The sequence below is a fragment of the Thalassophryne amazonica genome, chromosome 18 (genome assembly GCF_902500255.1).
Source record: "Thalassophryne amazonica chromosome 18, fThaAma1.1, whole genome shotgun sequence".
NCBI lineage: Eukaryota > Metazoa > Chordata > Actinopteri > Batrachoidiformes > Batrachoididae > Thalassophryne > Thalassophryne amazonica.
Window position 1 is genome coordinate 71,918,834 of NC_047120.1, and position 27,941 is coordinate 71,946,774.

A 27,941-nucleotide genomic window follows, 5' to 3' on the forward strand; every position below is an offset into this window, starting at 1 on the left:
CAGCAGCATTTTGAACCAGTTGAAGACCCCTAATCCTGGACTGCGGTAAGCCAGAAAATACAGCATTACAATACTCCAATCTAGAAGAGACAAATGCACGAATCAAAGCCTCAGCATCAGCCATAGACAGGATGGGATGAATCTTCGCTATATTTCACAAATGGAAGAAAGCAGTCCTCGTAATGTCTCTAATGTGGAGATCAAAGGACAACGTAGGATCAAAAATTACTCCAAGGTTCCTCACTTTATCTGTATGATGTATAACACACGAACCTAAGGTAAGTGCTAGCTGATCAAATTGATACCGATACCTCACTGGACCAAGAACCATAACTTCAGTCTTATCAGAATTTAAAAGTAGGAAGTTACCAGATATCCAACTTCTTCCTGATACAAGGCAATCTTCCAAAGATTTTATGTGAATGAGATTACCAGCAGTTATTGGCATGTACAATTGAGTGTCATCAGCATAGCAATGAAAGGGAATCCCAAAGCACTGCAGTATATTCCCAAGGGGTGCTACATAAAGGGGAAAAAAAAGCAGGGTCCTAAAACGGATCCCTGCGGAACCCCAAACTTCATGTCCCTACGATCAGAGGAGGTGCCATTACACAATACACAGTAAGAACGACTGGACAGGTATGACCTCAACCATACAAGAGCAGTTCCAGTAATCCCAAAGTGATTCTCCAGCCTACTGAGTAAAATATGATGATCCACAGTATCAAACGCAACACTAAGATCCAACAGCACCAAGACTGTAACGGTATCTGAGTCCATTGCTCGCAAAAGGTCATTCACTACTTTAGTAAGTGCTGTCTCTGTGGAGTGATATTTTCCAAAAGCAGACTGCAGTGGCTCAAAAAGATTATTCTCAGTGAGGTAGTCCACGAGCTGTCGCGAAACCACCTTTTCCAGGATTTTACAACAAAATAATAGATTTGATATCGGTCTAAAATTTTTCAATACACTAGGGTCGAGATTGGATTTCTTAAGTAATGGTTTAATCACTGCAGACTTGAAACATTTAGGAACAGATCCAGAAGTTAATGAGAGATTTATAATTTCCAGCACAGATGGAAATTATAAATCACACACGGTTGTATACGCTTCTTTTATTTCTGTTTAGCACTCTTCTGGTTATTAATTGTATCTACTCTGAACATTATTTAACAACAGTCCTGTTGTGAATCGCTAGCAGTTAGCATTTGCTAGCAGTTAGCATTCGCTAGCTAGGTCGACACCTCCCCTCTCCATTGTTACTTTTAATAGCTGTTTCTTTTCTACCCGTTTAATACTTCTGTTCATTTTTCAGTTGAACTGTTGTGAATTTTAAGTAATTTTTACTCCGGTGTAAAATCTTAGGAGCGGCTAGCATTTTCGCTAGCGGTTAGCTTGCGTTAGCTATTTCTGAGCCTTATTTTTTAATTTCATTTTTTTTTACACTCCTGTTAGTTAATTAACTGTTTAGTGTATTTTATAGCTGCTGCTTTTTTACCTGTTTAATACTTCTGTTAGTTTTTCACTGTAACTGCTGTGAATTTTAACTCATTTATCTGCATCTGTGTGAGCCTTAGGAGTGGTTAGCTTATCCATTATTGGTTAGCTCGTGTTTGCTTGACTACATTTTGGAATTTCTTAGTGCACAAAGTACACTACTAATTCTACTTTACACCCTCAGTAAATCCTGCGTGATGTTGGAAGATAGGGTGGCTCTGTTAGAGAGCCGTGTCCGTAAGTTAGAGCAGCTTCTTAGCGCAGTGGAGTTAGATGTTACGGGCACTCCAGATGAGGTTAGCGAGCCCATTAGCATCAGCTTAGAAACGCCGGCTGTGGAGGACGGCTTTCGGACTGTGGCTAGGCGGAGGAAGCCCCATAGGGCTTGGTGCTCGGTTGTGGCACCCCGATCACAGTTGCCAGTGCGAACTGTGAATCGGTTCTCCCCTTTGGATTGGCCAGATGTGAATTCTCTGAGCCCACGAGTGACTTCCACGCCTGTCTCCAGACCGAAACACCGGACTTTAGTGATAGGAGATTCTATCACCCGCAAAGTCAGGTTACAGACGCCAGCTGACATTAAATGTATTCCTGGGGCCAGAGCTCCCGACATTGCATCTCATCTTAGGGTGCTGACGCTGCAGAAGGGAAGACAGATGAAGGAACATGACATGAGATATAGTCACATAGTTATTCACGTTGGCACCAATGATATCAGGATGAAGCACTCAGAGGTCACAAAAATGGACATAGAGAGGACTTGTGACCTTGCCAGAAAGATGTGTCGGCATTGATTAATAGTCTCTGGTCCCCTCGCCTCCCGGGGTACTGATGAGGCGTTTAGCAGGCTGACATCATTAAATAGGTGGCTGGCGCAGTTTTGTAGACAGCAAGGCTTTAGCTTTATTGATAACTGGCCTTCGTTCTGGGGCCACCATGGCTTGCTGATGCCGGACAGCCTCCACCCTACTGGGGGGAAGGCGCCGCCATCTTGTCTGCAAACATAGATAGAGCTCTACATGGCGGGTAACATTAGGAATCTACAGCAGGCCACGGAGCAGGTGATTAGAGACCCTGCAAGGCTTATGACAAATGTGGGTGTGGAATCCATTAGCGTAGTGGGAAATTTAGTGCAGAAAATCCACTATCGTGATAGTGCAGTTTATTTGCCAGGGAGGGAATTTCAACAAGTTGAGACTGTGACCTGCTTCCGCAGACATGTCCATAAAAATCATAGAGGGATATGCTTTCCAAACTTAATACCCATTACTATATTGGATGATGATGAAATTGAGGATGGCCCAGTGGTTGTTCCAGCAATAGCAAAGATTTTGTGTCTGCTGCCTACAACGCTCGTGGAATGTCTTAAACCCAAACCTACTTCTAGGCATCTTATATATGCTACTCTGGAACCACCCCTAAACCCAAACAGTTCAACTGTCAACCCCACTGAGGTCCTTAGACTGGGTCTCATTAACATAAGATCAATGTCCTCAAAATCACTGTTGATCAATGATCTAATTATTGATCATCACTTAGATATGATTGGGCTATGTGAAACCTGGCTTAAACCTACAGCTGTCCTCCCCTTAAATGAGGCCTGCCCACCAGCATATACATTTAGTCACGTCCTTCGTGATGCGAAGCAAGGCGGGGGTGTTGCTCTTATTTATAAATCTAGGTTTAGCTTATTAGCTGTTGGGGGTTACAAATATCACTCATTTGAGCATCTGATTCTCCGCTCTGCTCAGGATATTACACATTGCCAAGGTCAGAAGAATAAAAATCAGTCGTATTACTTTGTCACTGTATATAGGCGTCCTGGCTCATATTCTGAATTCTTAGATGAATTTGGTGCATTCATCTCTAACTTGTCAACTAGTGTAGATAACATTCTGATCATTGGTGACTAACATTCATATAAATAAGCCTTCTGATCCCCTCTGCAACTCATTTATGGAAATTGTGGATGCATTAGGATTTCGGCAATGCATTAGGGATTCGACGCACGTTAGTGGAAATACCCTGGATCTGGTTCTCGCACGTGGTATTGCTGTCACGAACATTTACATCATGCCTCTTACATCAGTGGTGTTTGATCACTCACTTATTATGTTTACAGTTTCGCTGCCGTGTATAGTGGAACAACAACCTTATATACCTTTACAGCGATGCATCAACTCCTTAACTAAGACTGAACTCGAAGCTAGACTGCCTGATTTCTTAGCTTCACATTTGACAAATACCTAGTCAGTAGACAGACTTGTGGATAGTTTAAACTCAGTGCTCAAAACTACACTCAACATGATTGCACCACCTGTGTTAAAACCGCGCTTCAAAATTAGAAGAATTTTACCTTGCGTGGCATGATGCTATCTTAGACTATAAGCATGCATTATTGGCTACAAAGTGGACCTATTACTCTGATTTGATCAACAAAAACAAGCATAACTCAAAGTTCTTGTTCGACACGGTGGCAACACTTTTGCATGAGCAACCACCTGTAGTTCACTCTCATTTTACAGCACAAGATTTCCTAGATTACTTTGAGAAGAAAATAGATGACATTAGGTTGAACATATCCCAGCATGCCTTAACCCAGCCACTACACCCTGCTATTGAGGTGGGCGCCACTACTGAGGTATTACCTCGATTTACAGAATTTGACAGTATCTCACTAGACATGCTGACAAAACTCAATGTCAACAAAAAGCACAACCTGTTTATTTGATCCTATACCAACAAAACTGTTTAAGGACCTGTGGCCCACTCTTGGGCCAACTGTGCTGGAAATTATTATTCTTTCTTTAACTTCTGGATCTGTTCCTAAATGTTTCAAATCTGCAGTGATTAAACCATTACTTAAGAAACCTAATCTTGACAAACTATCGGCCGATATCAAATCTATCATTTTTCTCTAAAATTCTGGAACAAGTGGTGTCACGGCAGCTCGTAGACTATCTTACTGAGAATAATCTCTTTGAGCCACTGCAGTCTGCTTTTAGAAAATATCATTCCACAGAGACAGCTCTCACCAAAGTGGTGAATGATCTTCTGCTTACAATGGATTCAGACACCACTACGGTTCTGTTGCCGTTAGATCTCAGTGCTGCATTTGATACAGTGGATCATCATATTCTACTTGATAGGCTGGAAAATCATTCTGGGATTACTGGGAGTGCCCTTGCATGGCTGATGTCATACTTGACCAGTCGTTCTCACTGTGTTTTGTACAGTAACACTATCTCTAACCTTAGGGACATGAAATTTGGGGTTCCACAGGGGTCTGTCTTAGACCCCCTGCTTTTCTCCCTTTATATAGCACCCCTTGGGCACATATTGCGGCGTTTTGGGATTACCTTTCACTGCTATGCAGATGATACTCAGTTATACATGCCAATAACTGCTGGTAATCTCGTTCACATAAAATCCTTAGAAGATTGCCTTGCAGCAGTGAGAAGTTGCATGTCTAGAAACTTCCTACTTTTAAACTCTGATAAGACTGAAATGATGGTTCTTGGTCCAGTGAGACATCTGCATCAATTTGACCAGTTAACGTTCAGCCTCGGCTCATGTGTCATACATCACACTGAAAGTGGGGAACCTTGGGGTAATTTTTGATCCTTCATTGTCCTTTGGCCTCCACATTAGAAATATTATGTGGACTGCTTTCTTCCACCTGCAAAATATAGTGAAGATTCATCCCATCCTGTCTATGACTGATGCTGAGACCCTGATCCATGCATTTATCTCTTCTAGACTGGACTACTGCAATGTTCTATTTTCTGGTTTACTGCAGTCCAGCATTAGGGGTCTCCAATTGGTTCAAAATGCTGCAGCCAGACTTTTGACACGAAGCAGAAAGTTCGACCACATTACACTCATTTTGGCGTCTCTTCATTGGCTTCCTGTCCCAGTGAGATCAGATTTTAAGGTTCTGCTACTAACCTATAAAATTATTCATGGAGTGGCACCCTCCTACATAGCCGACTTTATTAAACCTTACGTACCGGCCCGGGCTTTACGTTCTCAGGGTGCAGGACTACTTTGTGTCCCTAAGGTGAATAAGAAGTCTGCGGGTCACAGAGCTTTCTCTTATCGTGCCCCTGTTCTGTGGAATGATCTCCCTGCGTCAATAAAACAGTCAGATTCTGTGGAGACTTTCAAGTCCAGACTTAAGACGCACTTATTTTCCCTTTCATATGGCTAGCATACTGGTACAGTTTTGTTTTACGTTTTTTACTCTTTGAATTCATTTTATTAGTAATTGGAGTGTGCCGCAGCCTCAACTTTACCTAAATTCTGGGTCTTTTAGTGAAGCTTAGGGCTAGTGGCCAGCGATCACCTTAGTATTTCTTCTGTTTTTCTTGTTGTTTAATGCTGACAAATTATACTGTATTTTTTGTCTTTCTGATGCCTGATTGTTTATTTCTCTCTGTTTAAGGTGCAGCTCCATCCAGAGATGGGTGTGGTATTTGTGCTGGAGATCCTCCTGTCCTGTGCGCCAATTGAATTTCTTGTATATTCGTCTGTGAATTGTTGTTCTGTAATTTATGTCTGTATTATGGCCCAAGCAGAGGGTCACCCCCTTGAGTCTGGTCTGCTTGAGGTTTCTTCCTCAGAGGGAGTTTTCCCTTACCACTGTTGCTCTGGGGATTGGTAAGGTTAGACCTTACCTGTGTGAAGCACTTTGAGGCAACTTTGTTGTGATTTGGCGCTATATAAATGAAAATAAATTGAAATTGAAATGACACGACCGTCCTGGGCCTCATCAAGGGTGGGAGCGAGACTGGGTACAGGACGGTGGTCGACAGCACACTTGCCTATGGAGAAGAAAAGGACTTCATTCAATGTAGGAAAGACAACAGAAATCATCAATGACTTCAGGAGGAAAGATTCTCAACTGCACCCCTTCATCACCAGGGGGCACTGACATGGTGAGAGTGGACAGCCACAAGTTCCTTAGTCTTCATGTGTCATCTGATCTGAGCTGGTCTGCAAACACTGCAGCCACCGTGATAAAAGCTCAGAAGCAACTGCACTTCATCAGACAGCTCAGGAAGGCCCGGGATGAGCTGCCGCCCCCTAACACAGACTGTCCTCACCGCGGGCATCTCAGTGTGGTATGGCAACCCCACTCAGACAGAGAGGAAGGCTCTGCAGAGAGCCGCAAAACAGCAGAGAAAATGATCAGGACTGAACTTCCAACAATGGACTCAATCTGCAGTCAACTATGCAAGAAGAGGGCAGAGCACATTATCAGGGACCCCCACCAGCCCACCCACATTCTCCTCAGGCCCAAACACACAGCTTACAGCCTGAGGAACAGCAGAGCAGACAGCAACACACACACACACACACACACACACACACAGGACTCCGTTCAAGAAAAAGGTTATAACCCACAGTCAGAGTGACGGTGTCCCTGAACTCAGAGCGACGGACTGTTCACAACCAAAATATTTATCACACAACTATAACCTAATGTGCAATATTTCATTCCTTTTGAAATAACAGTCATTGGTGCAATAACAGTTTGATCAGCATGTGCAATATACACTTTATTATCCGTGCAACATCCACTGTCGGAATATAAATGTGCAATATCTACTGTCGGAATGTAAATATGCAATAACGGCTGTTCTCTGTCCCCATTAACCTGACACTTTGTAATGTCTTTTTTTCCCCAGCTACACCGCGTATCCTTTTTACACCGTTATACCTTTTATATCTTTATATTTGTTTACTCGAGAGCTTTGTGCAAGAATTCCAAAGTAACCAAACCTTGCATGCGAGTACAAATGGCAAATAAAGTCTCCATCTTCCTCCTGCAGTACATGCGCACGACAGTGAAGGAGGAAAAGAAAATTAGTTCTGGAATTCCCCCCAGATAAATGTTCTCTTCATTAAAATGAGCTGTAATTTTGCAACATGTTACATAAATAAACAGACATTATAATGCTTGGCTTTCAGTAAGAAGTACATTTTCTCAGTTTTGTGGAATTGGAAAGGCTGTACAGCTTTAAATTTTCATTGTCATTGTCGTCATCAAACATTTTACTATATGAAGAAGCAGTAAGTCGTATGTTGGTTCTTGTGCTTATCCTCAGATTCTGTAGCATAAAGCAGATTAGAGTCAAGATGGAGTCTGGGGAGAGTCCGATGGAGGCTACATCCAATCTGGGGATGGGACACATTTACAGACTGGTGCACTACGACAATCCACATGAAGTGTGTTGTCTGAGGACACAGAGAGGTGGAGGAACTGGGAGTCAAACACAGGTCTACATAGTGTTACCTGCTCTAGGCTTTAAAATAATAAACTGGCCCTGACTGACCATGCAGACATACAGAAAATGAGCTAGTACCCAATTCAGCACACAATCATTGGCTGTCTGACCCAAGAGTTGTTGAATAGGAAAGTCTTGCCCATCAGTCTGTGGATTTACAGTTTTTGCATAATGGTGGGTAGTTGGGCTGTCACTCAATCCCAAACCTGGAGGTTATTATTTGTCTGGTCATTTCACTTGTTCGGTCTGGGTGACCCAAGAAGGAATTTATCCTGACAGCAGCAAGTGAGGAAAAGTACCCGTGTGTCACAGAAAAGCCACAGTGACAGGGTGAGGTGGAGCTATTCTGGTCCTGTACCTCATACTGTTCTGCCATGAAAGCCCGTCAAGACCGAGGAGTGACATTCCACAGGCTGGTGAATTCAGTCATTTCAACTCCGTGACACTTGTCATGGAAAAGATACATTCATTTGACAATCTCTGCAGGACTTGGGCCAAGAGAAGTGAGCACAAACATAACCCTCAACTTTTCCAGGTGAAATTTGTATTCTGTTTCATCAACATTAACAAAAAAATATTCTCACCCTTCCTGACCCGTGTTTATAATTCAACAGTGCTACCTCCAGGAACACACGTTACACGTACTGTGCTGCTTTTATGACATTATAACAGTATTCAAAGACCATTCTTAAGTCATAAAATGTGCAGCACATCCCTGTGTTACTGTCCAGGAAGAAAATCCAGCAGAGCAGTCAGTTAAGTACGAGGGCTGTCCGTAAAGTATAGGTCCTTTTTATTTTTTTCAAAAACTATATGGATTTCATTCATATGTTTTTACGTCAGACATGCTTGAACCCTCGTGCGCATGCATGAGTTTTTCCACGCCTGTCGGTGACGTCATTCGCCTGTGAGCACTCCTTGTGGGAGGAGTCGTCCAGCCCCTCGTCGGAATTCCTTTGTCTGAGAAGTTGCTGAGAGACTGGCGCTTTGTTTGATCAAAATTTTTTCTAAACCTGTGAGACACATCGAAGTGGACACGGTTCGAAAAATTAAGCTGGTTTTCAGTGAAAATTTTAACAGCTGATGAGAGATTTTGAGGAGATACTGTCGCTTTAAGGACTTTTCACGGTGCGAGACGTCGCTCAGCGCTCTCAGGCGGCGTCATCAGCCTGTTTCAAGCTTAAAACCTCCACATTTCAGGCTCTATTGTTCCAGGACGTCGTGAGAGAACAGAGAAGTTTCAGAAGAAGTCGGTTTCAGCATTTTATCCGGATATTCCACTGTTAAAGGAGATTTTTTTAATGAAAGACGTGCGGGCGGACTGCAGCATCGGCTCGCAGCCGCCAAGACGCTCCGCCACAGGAAAAACACCTCTGTTGGAAGCCTTGAGGACAAGCTGGAACATGTCCAGCTGATAAACAATTTCTCATATACTCACTCCACTGAAAGCCATCAAAAGCCGCCTGGATTTTACAAATGGTTATCAACACGGAGGTGTTTTTCCTGTGCCGCCGCGCCGCGTCGGCTGCGTCCCGACGCGCGGACCCGTCCGCACGTCTTTCATTAAAAAAAATCTCCTTTAACAGTGGAATATCCGGATAAAATGCTGAAACCGACTTCTTCTGAAACTTCTCTGTTCTTTCACGACGTCCTGGATCAATAGAGCCTGAAATGTAGAGGTTTTAAGCTTGAAAAAGGCTGATGACGCCGCCTGAGAGCGCTGAGGGAAGTCTCGCACCGTGAAAAGTCCTTAAAGCGACAGAATCACCTCAAAATCTCTCATCAGCTGTTAAAATTTTAACTGAAAACCAGCTTAATTTTTCGAACCATGTCCACTTCGATGTGTCTCACAGGTTTAGAAAAAATTTTGATCAAACAAAGCGCCAGTCTCTCAGCAACTTCTCAGACAAAGGAATTCCGACGAGGGGCTGGACGATTCCTCCCACAAGGAGTGCTCACAGGCGAATGACGTCACCGACAGGCGTGGAAAAACTCACGCATGCGCACGAGGGTTCAAGCATGTCTGATGTAAAAACATATGAATGAAATCCATATAGTTTTTGAAAAAAATAAAAAGGACCTATACTTTACGGACAGCCCTCCTATTTCTGAAAGGTGTCATTTGCCCCTCAGGGTTCCAATGCTCAGCCACCTCACGCACAGCAGCAGCCATGAACGACTGTCTCAATGCTATTCTGCCAGATTGTTATCCAACTCTGCACACGGAATAATCAAAAGTACAGCACATATTCACCCAGTACACGTTAGATTGGAGGGAAGTTTGTGTAGGTTTATACTAAAAAAAAAAAAATCAATAAAAGCAGTAAGTAATTTTTGTGTGAGGAATTTATTATTCGCTTCCTGCAGAAATTGGAACAAAAATCCAAACAGAAGCCTGAGGGTACGGCGGTAAACCCTCCAGTAAACTCTGGCCGAGTGGTGATACTTCAGCAGAATGGAGCAAATAAAGGAAAAAGTACGTGTGTCTCTGCTAACCATTATCCAGCAGCAGCATCACATCTGTCTGTGTGCGGCTGCCTGTGTTTCTTAAATGAGCGCCGACGGTCTGCCGCCTCGTCCTGTGGCTGGTCAGGACAGATGTCTGAACACAACATGAAGGAGCACCAACTGACTCAACCTTCCTCTTCTTCCTCCATTTGATCCCCCCCCCCAAAAAAACAAACAAACCCAGACATGACTTAATTTGTCCCATATCAAAGCCAAATGGAGCCACGGTCCAACCTCTCGGTGCTGTCAGATTTGTGCGCCACAGCATTGATAACGGATGCTTTCAGTCCTCATTCAACAACCAGAATATTCCAGAAGTAGACTGCTGATACTAACCGTAATGTTCTCAGACAAATGAACATTGCTCATCCTTATATAGACAGCATGAGCGCTATGCATTTGTTTTTTAGGCAAAAAAACAAACAAAAAAACAAATCCTCATTTAAAGCAGTTAATTGATTTATTTGACAAGTGTCATACCTGTACAATTACACGTATAAATAAAACGCAGAACAATGCATTAAAGTATAAAAATATTTATTTCTAACGTGGTCCTCAAAGAGTATGTTGCACCAGGTGTGTCGTGAGCGCCTTGTGTGCCAGCACCCTGACAGTGTGTGAATGTGAGGCATTACTGTACAGCACTTTGAGCTTCTGATGTATTTCATTACATACGACTCTCGTTACACAACTGTTTTTGCATCTGTTCTAAACACTGCTTCTGTGTGTTTCCCAAACTTTAAGCTAAAAATGTTAAAAATCTCAAAACGATCTTCTGTTGAAATGCAAGACGTGTTTCATGTTGCGGAGGATCACAGGAGGCTTCTGCTGAGACTGGCAGGTCCCGATTACTGGATGTTCTACTTGTTCATCCACTTTCACCTGCTGTCCCACATGATTCACCCACTCTGCACCAATTAAATATGTTTATTCACATTATGAAGCTCAAGATCCACAGTGGATCCAGAAAGTATTCACAGCGCTTCATGTTACAGCCTTATTCCAAAATGGATGAAATTCTCTTTTTTTTCCCCCTCAAAATTCTACACACAATATCCCATAATGACAATGTGAAAAGTTTTTTTTCTTTTTTTTTTTAAGATTTTTGCAACTTTATTAAAAACAAGAGCAATCAGAGATTTCTGACTGTCTAAAATATGTTGCTTTCACATTTAACAACAGGAGCGCGTACGCACACACAAACATACAAAAACAGGAACTGAAGATTCTTTGGGTGAGAACAGGCTGATTTTCTACTTTGCCACACATGAAAAATATCATAACGGTGTTAACGCCAATAAATGAACAAATTTTAATCTAAGCTTTAAAAAGAAGAATTTTTGGAGTCACATTTTCCACTGCAGTCAACATATCTTTAGCAATGATAAGGTGGTGAAACCACACACACACACACACAGTCTAAACATTTCTGAAGTGACACATAATCTTGAGTAACTCTGGGTTCTCCAGTTTTCTTTCTGCCTTGGCAGCCTCTGGTCTTTTTGACTTTGTACCTGATCGTGTGTGAGTGTCGTTACTGTCTCACTTACCCCAGCCGCAAAGCCCAAACTTCCATCCAAGACTCTCTTCTAAAAAAAAAAAAAAAAAAAAAAAAAAAAAAAAAGGGAGAGACAAAAGGTGATTAAAAAAAAAAAACCCCTTTGGAATAAAGCATGTCAAACCCTGACAGTGCAACATCTAAGCCTTCAGTGTTGACCTCATTGGAAAATACACCACATGTCCCAAGAGATGGGTTGAAATCCCACTCACACAAACATCCTGCCCTACAGCTTTGAGAAAATCTGACAGCAGGTGTCAATCACCCAAAAGATAAAAGACAAAGAACAGGACATAAGAGATCCAAGAGGATGGACACCAACAATGACGTTGAAGGAAAAGTTCAGTCTCAAAGTGTAGAAAGGAGGTGAGAGCAGAACAACATGAAGTTATGTCTTTATCTAACTGGATGTCCAGAAAGATCAAGTCTTAAGGCCACATCAGCATCTGCAGAAGCAGATATCTCATGGCAAGAAGAAGAAGAAAAAAAAAAAAAGAAAAAAAACTATTAAAAAAAAATAAATCAAATAAATAAATAATGTTGATAAAATAAACAGAACTCAGTCAGATTCTTCAAATCCACATGTGACAAAACCATCTGAAAGGTTGCGTGCAAAAAACCGTTCCAGATATATTTCGTTTTTTAAATGTCTCACATTTTAATGACTATCTGTGCACACACACACAAAACACATGCAATGAACACCTCAGTATGTGGAACTACAGGACGCTCGTAGTTGTGAGACTTGGATGCTAATCAGTGACCAAAGGTGGCAACTGGATGACTTCGGGACTCTGCATTTTTGAAGGACACTTGGGTACTGCTGTGTGGCAAACAAGTGAGTGTCAGCTGTGCCGTTTTGGCCACATGTCACCTTTCTCTGTGCACGTGAAGTGCCTCATTGTTGGGGATCTGAGTGGTTGTAGAAGCCCACATTATACCTGGCTGCAGCCAAAAGATAGCTACTTTCGAGGGGAGTGGAAGGACCAGTTGTCTGCCAAGGAAGTTGTCATCCAGGACCCAAGGCGCTTCCATAGGGTGGTGGACATGGCAACGTGTGAAACCAGTACATGTTCCCAGACTTGACTACGCTGAACTGGACTGGCATTACTCTGTACATGTACGGCAAAACAATTAATGTACAACACATCGTCGATAACTGAGTCGAGTCTTGATGCTATACAAACCTCGTGTTAACGTGCCACTGAGCAAGACAAATTAACCCCAAAACTGCTCAACACTGGAGCAAACGGTCACCAAAGCTCAACCCCACATGACGGTGGGAAAGAGATGCAGTAAAGGAAGATGATGACCTTTAGCCGTAGCTGTCACTTTTATAATTTAACTAATGGAGGACTTCAATCAGCACAAGGATAAAAACAATACCTGTTGGCTGGAGAAAACGAAGATGAGGGCGGCTCCAGCAGCAGTCAGACCCCAAGTGAACAGAGTACCCAGCAGGGCCTGGGTCACAGGACCGTATCCTTCCAACATATCACCGGATCTGAAAAGACAAGGCGTGGTTATCCGCCGACATCTTGTCCAAAGCCAGCAAATATCTGAACTTCTATCGTCATAACTAACATTTGCAGTAAAAGTGAATTTATATTGTATTTCTAACCTTTACGTTGAAAGCATTTTTACATCACATCATTAAATACTATTGCTACTACTAATAACAAAAATAATCATTATAAATACTATTTATATAATTTAAAAACATGAAAAGGACAACACACTAGAAGGTAAATAAAGTAGAACCCCCAAATTACTATACAGTACATACTGCAATGATTTTAAGGCAAATCTGAAAAAAACTTTTCTTTTGTTCATCATTAGGTTTTTTTGTTGTCACTGGTCTGAATTGTTTTAATTTTTATTTCTACTCAACATTTTATATGAACAGTTTTTATTCATTTATGATGTTAAGCACTTTGTAAATTTTTCTCCTTAAAGTGCTATTTAAATAAATGTATTATGATTTTTTTTTTAAGTTGGAAAAAGAAAATCTGTTGAAACTAAATTTTATTTCTAACAACAATCAACATTTTCAGCAAATTTTCAATTCATTAGAAAAAAAATATTAATAATACTTCTTAGTGAGATAAACATTAAAATATTTGTTGAAATATACATTTTTCATAGTAGCTACAAGTGATGATTTGCCTCAATTATTATATTATTTATTAATTATAATGTAAGATGTCAATAAATAGTACACAAATAGTAATTTCCCAAATTCCAAGGTGTCTTAAAAGTACTTATTTTGTTTGAAATTCTGAAACTATATATGTCACAATGACAGAAGCTTGCATCTTGAAGGTTATCTGACATTTAAATAGTTGAGACGCTGTACAATCAACATGCACACCTTTAAATCCTACTCGTCTGGCACACCCTTTTTTTTTTAAACAAACAAAATCCAGCAACAAATCCTGTTTGCTCAGGAATTTGCCATCCTGGATAGTTTATTTGCCTCCATGTAGCCAAACCTGTTGGTGCTGGCAGCAGAGTTTTATGTTATCCCCACCAGCTGCAAGGTCAGAGGGGACACACGTTCTGTCCGTGGGTCACCAAAATAACAACAAAATTTATCAAATTTTCACCAAACTGGACTTTTCAATTCAGCTCAAATTACAGTATACTGTGGTGTGACATATGCCCCCCCATGAGAAAGCACATCAGCAGCACTGGGAAGGAAAAAGTCCTTCTGGTGTTTTGTTATTTTAGGAAGACAGCTCAAGCAGACCAGGCTCAGAGGGACGACCATCTGCTCTGACTATACTACCAATAACAATTTGACAAAACAATGCATAACAAAAAACTGCCAAAAAATTACTCAATCAATCAATTTTCAATCAATTTTTTCTATATAGCGCCAAATCACAACAAACAGTTGCCCCAAGGCGCCCCATATTGCAAGGCAAGGCCATACAATAATTATGTAAAACCCCAACGGTCAAAACGACCCCCTGTGAGCAAGCACTTGGCTACAGTGGGAAGGAAAAACTCCCTTTTAACAGGAAGAAACCTCCAGCAGAACCAGGCTCAGGGAGGGGCAGTCTTCTGCTGGGACTGGTTGGGGCTGAGGGAGAGAACCAGGAAAAAGACATGCTGTGGAGGGGAGCAGAGATCGATCACTAATGATTAAATGCAGAGTGGTGCATACAGAGCAAAAAGAAAAAGAAACAGTGCATCATGGGAACCCCCCAGCAGTCTACGTCTATAGCAGCATAACTAAGGGATGGTTCAGGGTCACCTGATCCAGCCCTAACTATAAGCTTTAGCAAAAAGGAAAGTTTTAAGCCTAATCTTAAAAGTAGAGAGGGTGTCTGTCTCCCTGATCTGAATTGGGAGCTGGTTCCACAGGAGAGGAGCCTGAAAGCTGAAGGCTCTGCCTCCCATTCTACTCTTACAAACCCTAGGAACTACAAGTAAGCCTGCAGTCTGAGAGCGAAGCGCTCTATTGGGGTAATATGGTACTACGAGGTCCCTAAGATAAGATGGGACCTGATTATTCAAAACCTTATAAGTAAGAAGAAGAATTTTAAATTCTATTCTAGAATTAACAGGAAGCCAATGAAGAGAGGCCAATATGGGTGAGATATGCTCTCTCCTTCTAGTCCCCGTCAGTACTCTAGCTGCAGCATTTTGAATTAACTGAAGGCTTTTTAGGGAACTTTTAGGACAACCTGATAATAATGAATTACAATAGTCCAGCCTAGAGGAAATAAATGCATGAATTAGTTTTTCAGCATCACTCTGAGACAAGACCTTTCTGATTTTAGAGATATTGCGTAAATGCAAAAAAGCAGTCCTACATATTTGTTTAATATGCACTTTGAATGACATATCCTGATCAAAAATGACTCCAAGATTTCTCACAGTATTACTAGAGGTCAGGGTAATGCCATCCAGAGTAAGGATCTGGTTAGACACCATGTTTCTAAGATTTGTGGGGCCAAGTACAATAACTTCAGTTTTATCTGAGTTTAAAAGCAGGAAATTAGAGGTCATCCATGTCTTTATGTCTGTAAGACAATCCTGCAGTTTAGCTAATTGGTGTGTGTCCTCTGGCTTCATGGATAGATAAAGCTGGGTATCATCTGCGTAACAATGAAAATTTAAGCAATACCGTCTAATAATACTGCCTAAGGGAAGCATGTATAAAGTGAATAAAATTGGTCCTAGCACAGAACCTTGTGGAACTCCATAATTAACTTTAGTCTGTGAAGAAGATTCCCCATTTACATGAACAAATTGTAATCTATTAGACAAATATGATTCAAACCACCGCAGCGCAGTGCCTTTAATACCTATGGCATGCTCTAATCTCTGTAATAAAATTTTATGGTCAACAGTATCAAAAGCAGCACTGAGATCTAACAGAACAAGCACAGAGATGAGTCCACTGTCCGAGGCCATAAGAAGATCATTTGTAACCTTCACTAATGCTGTTTCTGTACTATGATGAATTCTAAAACCTGACTGAAACTCTTCAAATAGACCATTCCTCTGCAGATGATCAGTTAGCTGTTTTACAACTACCCTTTCAAGAATTTTTGAGAGAAAAGGAAGGTTGGAGATTGGCCTATAATTAGCTAAGATAGCTGGGTCAAGTGATGGCTTTTTAAGTAATGGTTTAATTACTGCCACCTTAAAAGCCTGTGGTACATAACCAACTAATAAAGATAGATTGATCATATATAAGATCGAAGCAAATATTACAATTAAGTTAAGATTAAGTAAATATTACAATTACTGCTGTGATAACCGACAAATACAATACTAACAGTGATTATCTGATGACTCTGGAGCAGGAATCGAGCAACATTTCCCTAAAACTACGGTCTACATAACAGTTTTATAGAACTATATTATTATGTGGGTTTAGATGTAGCCTTCAGTGGTGAAGCTGTCTTTCGCTGAAAACATGGATCCAGGTCGAATTACCTACAGAAAAATAAACCATGCAAAACAATGGGAATAGCCCCTGATGATTTGCTAACGTTAATGATGGATGTTATAGTCACAAATATCCATTTTACCAATAACGCCTCACCGGTAAAACTCAATTTGCGACCGTAACATCCAGCATTAATGTCAGCAAATCATCAGACAAAAGGGGTTATTCCCTAAATTTAAATTAAGGCTGCAACTCACAATTTTTTATAGGTCATTCCTATTAATACTGTATGAAATACAAATTGCTGTACATGGCGCCTGTTATTTAAACACCCCAATGTCAGTTTGTGCACAACCTGATTGGTAAACTCAACGTTTTGACCTTGAAATTTGTCAATTCGATGATATCAGTCTTTACGTCAGTAATTGAGATAGTTTCTTATTGGATGTTGTACTGAATAAACAAGCATTTTGTTCTTTATATAGTCTGTCAAATATACTTTATACAATATACACCAAATGTCAACAAAGTGAATAAATAATTACAAACTTACACATCTTTCCAGAAAGCATGGTCTTTTTACATGCAAACAACTCAAAATACACAAAACACCAAAGTTAAATTTAAGATGAAAAACAATAAATGTTTCAATTTTTGCTTAAAAAGTGACAGCGGTTACCAAATTATAATAAGGCACTTGTAATAATTTGTACACTTCACGTTAAATAACTGTAAATTTGCAATGAACCTTTGACACTCTACAGTGCTAAATTTATTTCCACGCAGAAAAATGCTTTTTTTTTCCCCCCTCCCGTTGAAGCAGCACTGCTTCAATATAAAAACTGTCACATTCAGAGAAAACAACTAAAATCTTAAAATTTGAACACTGGAACAAACTTAAAACACTTGAATTAAAAGAAACTAACACACCGCTTCCTGACAAACAACACTGCTGCATTTCACTCAAACGCGGCTTTAATTCAGACACCCGTTCTGTAAAAGTCCTGGTTAAAGTTGCATTTTATTTTATTTTATTTTTATTTTCAGTTAAACTTACCAACAACCGCTGGAGCCTCCGCGCTCTGCTCTGTTTACTTCCTACTTCCGCAGAAACGCGTCTATGACAGCTGAAGCCCCGCCCCTCTAGGCAGCCTATTGGTCAGCTGCAGTGGGCGGTATTCTGTCACGAAAAAGAAAGAAAAAGAAAGAAAGAAAGAAAGATTGATTCCCTCATTGACAAACTCAAACAATTACACTTTTTTTTTATTTCAGGAGCAATATTTAACAAAATGTCACTATTACAACGGAGATAAGAATAAGTCTACATCTCAGTTTTATATGTGTACTAACTGAGTTCCCCACACAGGTAATAGAGAAGAATTTTATCCATGTCACTGTATATTTCATGTCACTTTAGTTAAGGTGGAGTAAGTTGCGTTGCATTGTGTGTATGGAGTCATCATTAATTTTCAGAGAGCAATTTGTAACATTCATGAGACTCAAGTGAATGATCAGAATCAGAAGAAGTTTATTGCCATTGAACAGGATTCACAGACTAGGAATTTGCTTCAATATAATGGAGCAACATTAAACAGAGAGGAATATAAAATGCTAAGATAAAATACAAAATATGTGCCAAAATAAGACAAAATATAAGATAAAAAAATGACATATGAAATATGAAAGGCTGTGTGCAACAGAAAAACAGAAAAAACAGTGCAGTGGGAGGAGTGCAATTAAAAACCAAAGTACATTTGTCTAAAGTGACCCGTGATAAAATGATAAAGTGACAGAGTTAAGCTTAAGGTGACTGAGTTATGAGGAGTTCATGAGTCTAACGGCAGAGGGGAAGAAACTGTTCTTATGGCGGGCGGTTCTGGTCCGGATGGACCGTAGCCTCCTGCCCGAGGGGAGTGGTTTGAATAGACCGTGTGCAGGGTGAGAAGGGTCAGCTGTGATCCGACCTGCTCGGCCCAGAGTCCTGGAGACGTGCAGGTCGTGGAGAGATGGAAGGCTACAGCCGATCACCTTCTCAGCAGAGGCCACAATGCGCTGCAGTCTGTGTCTGTCCCTGGCTGTGGCCCCGGCGTACCACACCGTGATGGAGGAGCAGAACTGCACCATCAGCTGGACAGGCAGCTTGGCCTTCTTCAGCTGCCGCAGGAAGTACATCCTCATCCCCATCTGAAATGAGTCCGACGAGGGTGGTGTCGTCCGGAAACTTGATGAGCTTTACAGAGTCGTGGCTGGAAGTGCAGCAGTTAGTGTAGAGAGAGAAGAGCAGAGGGGAAAGGACACAGCCCTGTGGAGATCCTGTGCTGAGAGCCCGAGTGTTCGAGACATTTTTTCCCAGCCTCACATGCTGACTCCGGTCCGTCAGGAAGTCTGTGATCCACCTGCAGGTGGAGTCGGGCACGTGGAGCAGAGAAAGCTTGTCCTGGAGCAAAGCTGGAAGGATGGTGTTGAATGCAGAGCTGAAGTCCACAAACAGGATCCTAGTGTAGGTTCCTGGGGAGTCCAGGTGCTGCAGGATGGAGTGCAGGACCAGGTTTATGGCGTCATCTACAGACCTGTTGGCTCTGTAGGCAAACTGCAGGGGGTCCAGGAGGGGGTCGGTGATGGACTTCAGGTGGGATAAAACCAGGCGTTCAAAGGTCTTCATGACTACAGACGTGACAGCCACAGGCCTGTAGTCATTAAGTCCAGTGACACGTGGTTTCTTGGGGACTGGAACTATGATTGAGGACTTGAAACAGACTGGAACATGGCATGACTCCAGGGAGGTGTTGAAGATCCCAGTGAAGACTGGGGCCAACTCATCAGCACAGTGTCTCAGGGTGGCAGGAGAGACACAGTCTGGGCCCAGGGCCTTACGTGGATTCAGCCTTTTGAAATGTCTCCTCACGTCCTCCTCTTGGACCGAGAGGGCAACAGGGGGAGTGGGGAGGGCAGCAGTGAGAGGTGGGAGGTCCAGAGTGTTTGAATATCCAGTTGTGTGGGGGGTGGGGAGGTGTGAGTCCTTGTCTTCAAAGCGTGAATAGAAGACGTTCAGGTCGTTGGCCAGCTTCAGGTCGTCAACAGAACGAGGTGCTTTGGGCTTGTAGTTGGTGATCTCTTTCAACCCCCTCCACACAGAGGCCGAGTCGTTGGCAGAGAACCTTTGCTGCAGACGTGAACTGTACATGGATTTAGCCTTTGCCACCTCCTTGCTAAATCTGTACTTTGCACCTCTGTAGCTGTCTCTGTCTCCTCTGAAAGCCACCTCTTTCTGCTGACGGAGCTGCTGGAGTTTAGGTGTGAACCAGGGCTTGTCATTGTTATATCTCACCCTGGTACGCTGTGGGATGATGCTGTCTTCACAGAAATGAATATATGACGTCACAGTGTCCGTGTAGTCATCTAGACTGTCTGTTGAAGCATCAAACATATCCCAATCCGTAGTGCCCAAGCACGCGCGTAGCTCCTCTACAGCTTCATTGCTCCACACTTTAGACATCCTCACAACAGGTTTAGAGAGTTTAAGTCTCTGTCTGTACGTGGGGATCAAGTGGACCATCACGTGATCTGAGAGTCCCAAAGCTGCACGGGCCACCGTGCGGTACGCACCGCTCACTGTCGTGTAACAATGATCTAACATGCTCCCTTCTCTGGTCGGGCATTTAACAAACTGTTTGTATTTTGGTAATTCCTGACTGAGATTCCCTTTGTTAAAATCACAGAGAATTATAACAAGAGAGTCCGGAAAGTCTCTCTCCACGCTCATAATCGGATCCGCGAGTGCGCGCTCGGCCTCGTGCACGTCCGCGCTCGGTGGAATATATACAGAGCAAAGTATGAAAGAGTTAAACTCACGTGGAGAGTAGAACGGTCTGCAGTTTATGAGGAGATATTCCAGAGAGGGACAGCAGTGTTGGGAGATCACAGATGATGATGAATGATGATAAAAAGGTGACAGCAGGTCATGTCAGTGCAATGCTGTGGGATATATAGGGGAAGCTGAGGCACAGTGGATTAGAAATGTTGTTTTGTGGCAGCATAAACACATTATGCATAGGTTTAGGTCATTCTATTGTGGATTTAATACAAAAACTTATTGTTTATAAGACTCGATTTTATCGATTTTAAAGTTTTGATTCACTGTATCCCGGACTCTAATTCACAGGGCACAGTGAATCAACTTAGAATATAATGAAAAAACACATGATTATAAAGATTTCTTCAAAATTATTAAATATATGCTGATGCATAATCAAACTATAATTCAACAAACCAGCTACGTATGTAATGTGTGAGAGTCTTATATAGAGATATAAGTCCTTTAGAAACGATTAGAAATACATAATTTCTGTTCAAACATGAAAACAGTTGTCTATATACACAAATTATAGAAATAATTCATGGAATAATAAATGTAAAAACTTCAACAAGTAATATTTGTCAGCCACTTGATACTGGGGCTCAGTAAATCACTTTCTAGACTGATACACTGTGGCCCGATTCACTGTGGCCTGGGAACATGTGACACACTTGAGTCATGTGATCAAATAGCTGATAGTCTGGAGAAGACATAACACATACTCATCAGTTGGACGGGGTAGTTTTCGAACTAAGAACAAGTTTTTGGGCCACCTTTCCTCTGTTGTGACAAATAAATACAAAGACACTGACATCCACAAAATTTACTTTTGATAAGAAGAACCTGACTTCACTTGACACTTAGTTTTACTCTTAATGTATCCAAAAACAAAACAAAACAGTAATTTATAAGGGAGATGTCTTCATGCATAAAAATGTGGCATAACTGCAGCAAATATATATGTAGTTTTGCAGATATAGCTTCTGATTCACTTTGCCCATTGATTCATCATGCCCCGGTTTCCCCTAATGTTCTTAGCGTCTCTGCAGATGTTTCCCAGCTCTATTACATTTCATCCATTTAGCACTTGGGGTTTTACGACCTGCCACCCCCTGCTGCTTGGGAGGCATATCGACAGTCGGCATGCTGTACACAGCAGGTACACTTTAAGTAAATGCACACTTTAACCTGCATGCAGTGCGCACTGGCCCATTCGGATTCTAACTAAAGTCCACCCTCACCAGCCATTACTACATAGTAAGTAAAGTGTGATGCTGCTACCTGACCTGAGTACCATGTGAACTGTGAAAATAAGGGCTCCAGTGAGCGGGTCATGATCTAATATATAAGGCTGTCCGTGTGTGTGTGTGTTCGCGCATGTGCGCTTTCAGTCTAAGGGCCCCAGTGGCCTCCCCCTTGGTGCCCCCAGTCACCATACCAAGTTTGGTGTCGATTGCTTAATTACCGTGGCTGTGCATAGAGAACACAAACTGTGCCACATACATAGATTACCTTTTATATATATATATATATATATATATATATATATATATAGATAGATAGATAGATACCTTGGACTCGGGCTGATACAGATATGAGGGGCATGATATAAACAGACATGTAATAAGATATTTATCACATATGACAACAAAAATAAAGAACAAGAATCGTATAATTCTCATCAGCTCCATTTAATAACAGCTCATTTACTAACTAAAACACCAACAACGCTCATTCAACACTCGTGCTAATAATAAACTGCATAACACAGTAGGTCTGATCTATATAATCATCAATCAATAATCATACACATGAATCGTGTCAAACAAATAACGCAGGTAAATCATGTAGATATGTAAAATTATGGAATGTTCTTATGTCTCTCTATAAAGTCATGAGTGTCCTCTTGAGTAACTTCTTGCTGTCTCACAACTTCAATTTGACACTCACGTTGTAGAATTCTCCCTGCTGGGGAGGCAAAAACTCTTGCACCTTGATCAAACATCTTGGTTGAATGAAATGATCTGGATCCTGTATCAGGATCCTGCACTTGTCACCACGGTAACACAAAATGGGGGTGTGTCATTGGTGGGGGCTAAGAAATAGGGGTTCCTGATTGGATGAAGAGCGGGACTATACAAAGCCTGGTATTTTCAGTGTCTTATTTTGTATTGCCCTGATTTTATTGCCACAGTTTCCAGGACATTAAAATTTATAGGAAAAGTGTATGATTTAGCAGCCCTATTTTTCTCGTATATATATATATATATATATATATATATATATATATATATATATATATATATATATATATATATATATATATATACGAGGTCTGTTAGAAAAGTATCCGACCTTTTTATCTTTTTCAAAAACCTGATGGATTTGAATCCATGAGCATGAGCAAACCTTGAACCTTCGTGCGCATGCGTGATTTTTTTCATGCCTGTCGGTTGCGTCATTTGTTTGTAAGCAGCCTTTGTGTGAGGATGGGTGGAGTCTCTCGTCGTTTTTTTTCTTTGCAAGGAAATGGCGGAACAACTGGAGCAGCGTGACTGCATCACATTTTGCCAGAAACTGGGCGACAGCCAGGTGGAAACCATTCGGATTATTCAGACGGCTTTCGGTGACGATCCTCTGGTCATCACACAGATTAAGGAGCGGTACAACCGGTTTAAAGACGGCCGCACAACGGTGGAGAGCGAGCCACGCTCCGGTCGGCCATCAACATGCTGAAATGACCAGATCATTTCCAAAGTGAACGCTGTGGTGATGTGGGACCGTCGTGTGATTATCCGAGAAATTGCGGAAGAGGTGGACATCAGCACTTTTTTGGCGCATTCCACTGTGACAGAAGATTTTGCCATGAAAAGAGTTGCAGTGAAATTCATCGCCACGAAGCTGATGGCGCAGCAAAAGCGCCACCGTGTTGAAGTCACAGGACATGTTGTGACATGCCCACCTCGTCTACAATTTCTTGGATAGTCACATGACTGAAAAGCCACCGAAAGCCGCCTGAATCCTCCGAATGGTGGAAGAGCTGGGCATGTCACAGCATGTCCTGTGAGACTTCAACATGAATGTGCGATTCAAATCCATCAGGTTTTTGAAAAAAATAAAAGGTCGGATACTTTTCTAACAGACCTTGTGTGTGATATATATATATATATATATATATATATATATATATATATATATATATATATATATATATATATATACCTTAGACTATATGCCTATAATCATGCTGTCTAATCAGCATCCTGATATGCCTCACCTGAGAGGTAGGGATCTGTATGATTGATTTACATGATTTGATCAGTTGAGGTTGTGTATTCAAATGATTCTTTCTAACCTGGGGTCCCCTGTTTGTGTGTGTGTGTGTGTGGGGGGGGGGGGCTCTCTGCCCCCTATGCTGGAGTTTGATGCCTCAAATCTTGCTGTAAAAATGAAAAACTACACTGTACCATATATCCAATGTGCCTTTATTAATAACTTCCATAGCTCATTAATATGTAGAATACTGTACAAACCATAACTCCATCCATCCAGCCGTTGTATGAAAACAATGTCACAGATGCTTTGTCCATCCGATTCTTCAAGTACTAACATTAAAGTGTTGTTCTACAACCATTCCTTTTAAATATTTAACATTCCATTGTTACAACTGCAGAAAACCAGAATTTAGTTGCACAAGTGGCTGCGGATTTTATACTATGTACCCAGAAATAACAAACAAGATAACAGGACATGTGGAAATTCCAAATTTTCTTTTGTGGCTTCTTTCCCTTTCCAAGATTTAGGAAAGCATTTGGTACAGAATGCCTCTTCATATGCAATCTCTTTTCCCGAAAATGGACTTTAAAAGGAATTTTTCTTTGCTGCAATAACATTATTGTGATCTGGATTTGTTCTGTTATTGCCAAAACTGTAGATGGTCCCACCGTGTCTCTGAGGAATTTATAGTTTTACATTGTGAGTTTCAAAAGCCTTTGGTCATCGCTGTCTCATGAAGAAAAAAGCTTCTAACACCAATGGAACAGCGTGCAGAGGTTAAGATCACTCTTGTGTGCTAAAGAAAGTGACATCAGAATGATGAGGAGCACAGAAAGTCATTTAGAAACAAAAGTATAATGTGCAGATTGGCTCCCTGTTTTAACATAAGTGAATAAATGGTGGTCGTTGCGCAATACAAATATGACCAAGTGTTATGAGCAAAGCAAAGAAACGTGAAAAGAAAGCAAGTAAAATGAAGCTTATATCAGTGGTTTGGAACCCTACTTGAGCTCCAGAAGTGATTTCATTCAACACTCACTACATGACTGATGATATGAAGGCTCATTAAGACCTTGAAGATCACAGACTGATGGAAAATCTTGAGGGAATGCAGAAACTTTTTACATTAATCACAGGAACATTAATTTAGCTTCAGGGCAAAATGCCAAAAAATATCCCAGTTGTCAATTATTTCTTCCACCTGCGAAATATAGCGAAGATTCGTCCGATCCTGTCTATGGCTGATGCTGAGACCCTGATTCATGTGTTTGTCTTTTCTAGATTGGACTACTGCAATGTTCTATTTTCTAGTTTACTGCAGTCCAGCATTAGGGCTCTCCAATTGGTTCAAAATGCTGCAGCCAGACTTTTGACATGAAGCAGAATGTTTGATCACATTACACCCATTTTGGCGTCTCTTCACTGGCTTCCTGTCCCAGTGAGATCAGATTTTAAGGTTCTGCTACTAGTCTATAAAATTGTTCACAGACTGGCACCTCCCTACCTAGCTGACCTAATTAAACCTTACGTACCGGCCCGGGCTCTGCGTTCTCAGGGTGCAGGACTACTTTGTGTTCCTAAGGTGAATAAGAAGTCTGTGGGTCACAGAGCTTTCTCTGGTCTTAATGAGAAAGCTGTGGCAATCAATCAATCAATCAATTTTTTTATATAGCGCCAAATCACAACAAACAGTTGCCCCAAGGCGCTTTATATTGTAAGGCAAGGCCATACAATAATTATGTAAAACCCCAACGGTCAAAACGACCCCCTGTGAGCAAGCACTTGGCTACAGTGGGAAGGAAAAACTCCCTTTTAACAGGAAGAAACCTCCAGCAGAACCAGGCTCAGGGAGGGGCAGTCTTCTGCTGGGACTGGTTGGGGCTGAGGGAGAGAACCAGGAAAAAGACATGCTGTGGAGGGGAGCAGAGATCGATCACTAATGATTAAATGCAGAGTGGTGCATACAGAGCAAAAAGAGAAAGAAACAGTGCATCATGGGAACCCCCCAGCAGTCTACGTCTATAGCAGCATAACTAAGGGATGGTTCAGGGTCACCTGATCCAGCCCTAACTATAAGCTTTAGCAAAAAGGAAAGTTTTAAGCCTAATCTTAAAAGTAGAGAGGGTGTCTGTCTCCCTGATCTGAATTGGGAGCTGGTTCCACAGGAGAGGAGCCTGAAAGCTGAAGGCTCTGCCTCCCATTCTACTCTTACAAACCCTAGGAACTACAAGTAAGCCTGTAGTCTGAGAGCGAAGCGCTCTATTGGGGTGATATGGTACTACGAGGTCCCTAAGATAAGATGGGACCTGATTATTCAAAACCTTATAAGTAAGAAGAAGAATTTTAAATTCTATTCTAGAATTAACAGGAAGCCAATGAAGAGAGGCCAATATGGGTGAGATATGCTCTCTCCTTCTAGTCCCCGTCAGTACTCTAGCTGCAGCATTTTGAATTAACTGAAGGCTTTTTAGGGAACTTTTAGGACAACCTGATAATAATGAATTACAATAGTCCAGCCTAGAGGAAATAAATGCATGAATTAGTTTTCAGCATCACTCTGAGACAAGACCTTTCTGATTTAGAGATATTGCGTAAATGCAAAAAAGCAGTCCTACATATTTGTTTAATATGCGCTTTGAATGACATATCCTGATCAAAAATGACTCCAAGATTTCTCACAGTATTACTAGAGGTCAGGGTAATGCCATCCAGAGTAAGGAGCTGGTTAGACACCATGTTTCTAAGATTTGTGGGGCCAAGTACAATAACTTCAGTTTTATCTGAGTTTAAAAGCAGGAAATTAGAGGTCATCCATGTCTTTATGTCTGTAAGACAATCCTGCAGTTTAGCTAATTGGTGTGTGTCCTCTGGCTTCATGGATAGATAAAGCTGGGTATCATCTGCGTAACAATGAAAATTTAAGCAATACCGTCTAATAATACTGCCTAAGGGAAGCATATATAAAGTGAATAAAATTGGTCCTAGCACAGAACCTTGTGGAACTCCATAATTAACTTTAGTCTGTGAAGAAGATTCCCCATTTACATGAACAAATTGTAATCTATTAGACAAATATGATTCAAACCACCGCAGCGCAGTGCCTTTAATACCTATGGCATGCTCTAATCTCTGTAATAAAATTTTATGGTCAGCAGTATCAAAAGCAGCACTGAGGTCTAACAGAACAAGCACAGAGATGAGTCCACTGTCCGAGGCCATAAGAAGATCATTTGTAACCTTCACTAATGCTGTTTCTGTACTATGATGAATTCTAAAACCTGACTGAAACTCTTCAAATAGACCATTCCTCTGCAGATGATCAGTTAGCTGTTTTACAACTACCCTTTCAAGAATTTTTGAGGAGAAAAGGAAGGTTGGAGATTGGCCTATAATTAGCTAAGATAGCTGGGTCAAGTGATGGCTTTTTAAGTAATGGTTTAATTACTGCCACCTTAAAAGCCTGTGGTACATAGCCAACTAACATAGATAGATTGATCATATTTAAGATCGAAGCATTAAATAATGGTAGGGCTTCCTTGAGCAGCCTGGTAGGAATGGGGTCTAATAAACATGTTGATGGTTTGGATGAAGTAACTAATGAAAATAACTCAGACAGAACAATCGGAGAGAAAGAGTCTAACCAAATACCGGCATCACTGAAAGCAGCCAAGATAACGATACGTCTTTGGGATGGTTATGAGTAATTTTTTCTCTAATAGTTAAAATTTTGTTAGCAAAGAAAGTCATGAAGTCATTACTAGTTAAAGTTAATGGAATACTCAGCTCAATAGAGCTCTGACTCTTTGTCAGCCTGGCTACAGTGCTGAAAAGAAACCTGGGGTTGTTCTTATTTTCTTCAATTAGTGATGAGTAGAAAGATGTCCTAGCTTTACGGAGGGCTTTTTTATAGAGCAACAGACTCTTTTTCCAGGCTAAGTGAAGATCTTCTAAATTAGTGAGACGCCATTTCCTCTCCAACTTACGGGTTATCTGCTTTAAGCTACGAGTTTGTGAGTTATACCACGGAGTCAGACACTTCTGATTTAAAGC

The 27,941-nt window shown here is 41.3% G+C and overlaps 1 protein-coding gene across 3 annotated transcripts in view; it reads right to left on the bottom strand.

The window, feature by feature from the left end:
• The window catches only part of LOC117530729 (zinc transporter ZIP11-like), a 184,936-nt gene extending 161,311 nt beyond the window's left edge, over positions 1-23,625 (bottom strand). For 2 of the 3 annotated variants that reach the window (XM_034193629.1, XM_034193627.1), the window contains exons 1-3: positions 17,817-17,952; positions 13,240-13,357; positions 11,846-11,884 (exon numbers count right to left, since the gene is read on the bottom strand). In XM_034193629.1, coding sequence (XP_034049520.1) covers positions 11,846-11,884; positions 13,240-13,347 — 147 coding nt within the window. In that variant the 5' untranslated portion in view covers positions 13,348-13,357; positions 17,817-17,952. Of the gene's footprint in view, positions 1-11,845; positions 11,885-13,239; positions 13,358-17,816; positions 17,953-23,620 lie in introns of those variants that run through there. The other variant, XM_034193628.1, reaches the window with a different exon arrangement.
• Between the last annotated feature and the right edge of the window lie 4,316 nt (positions 23,626-27,941).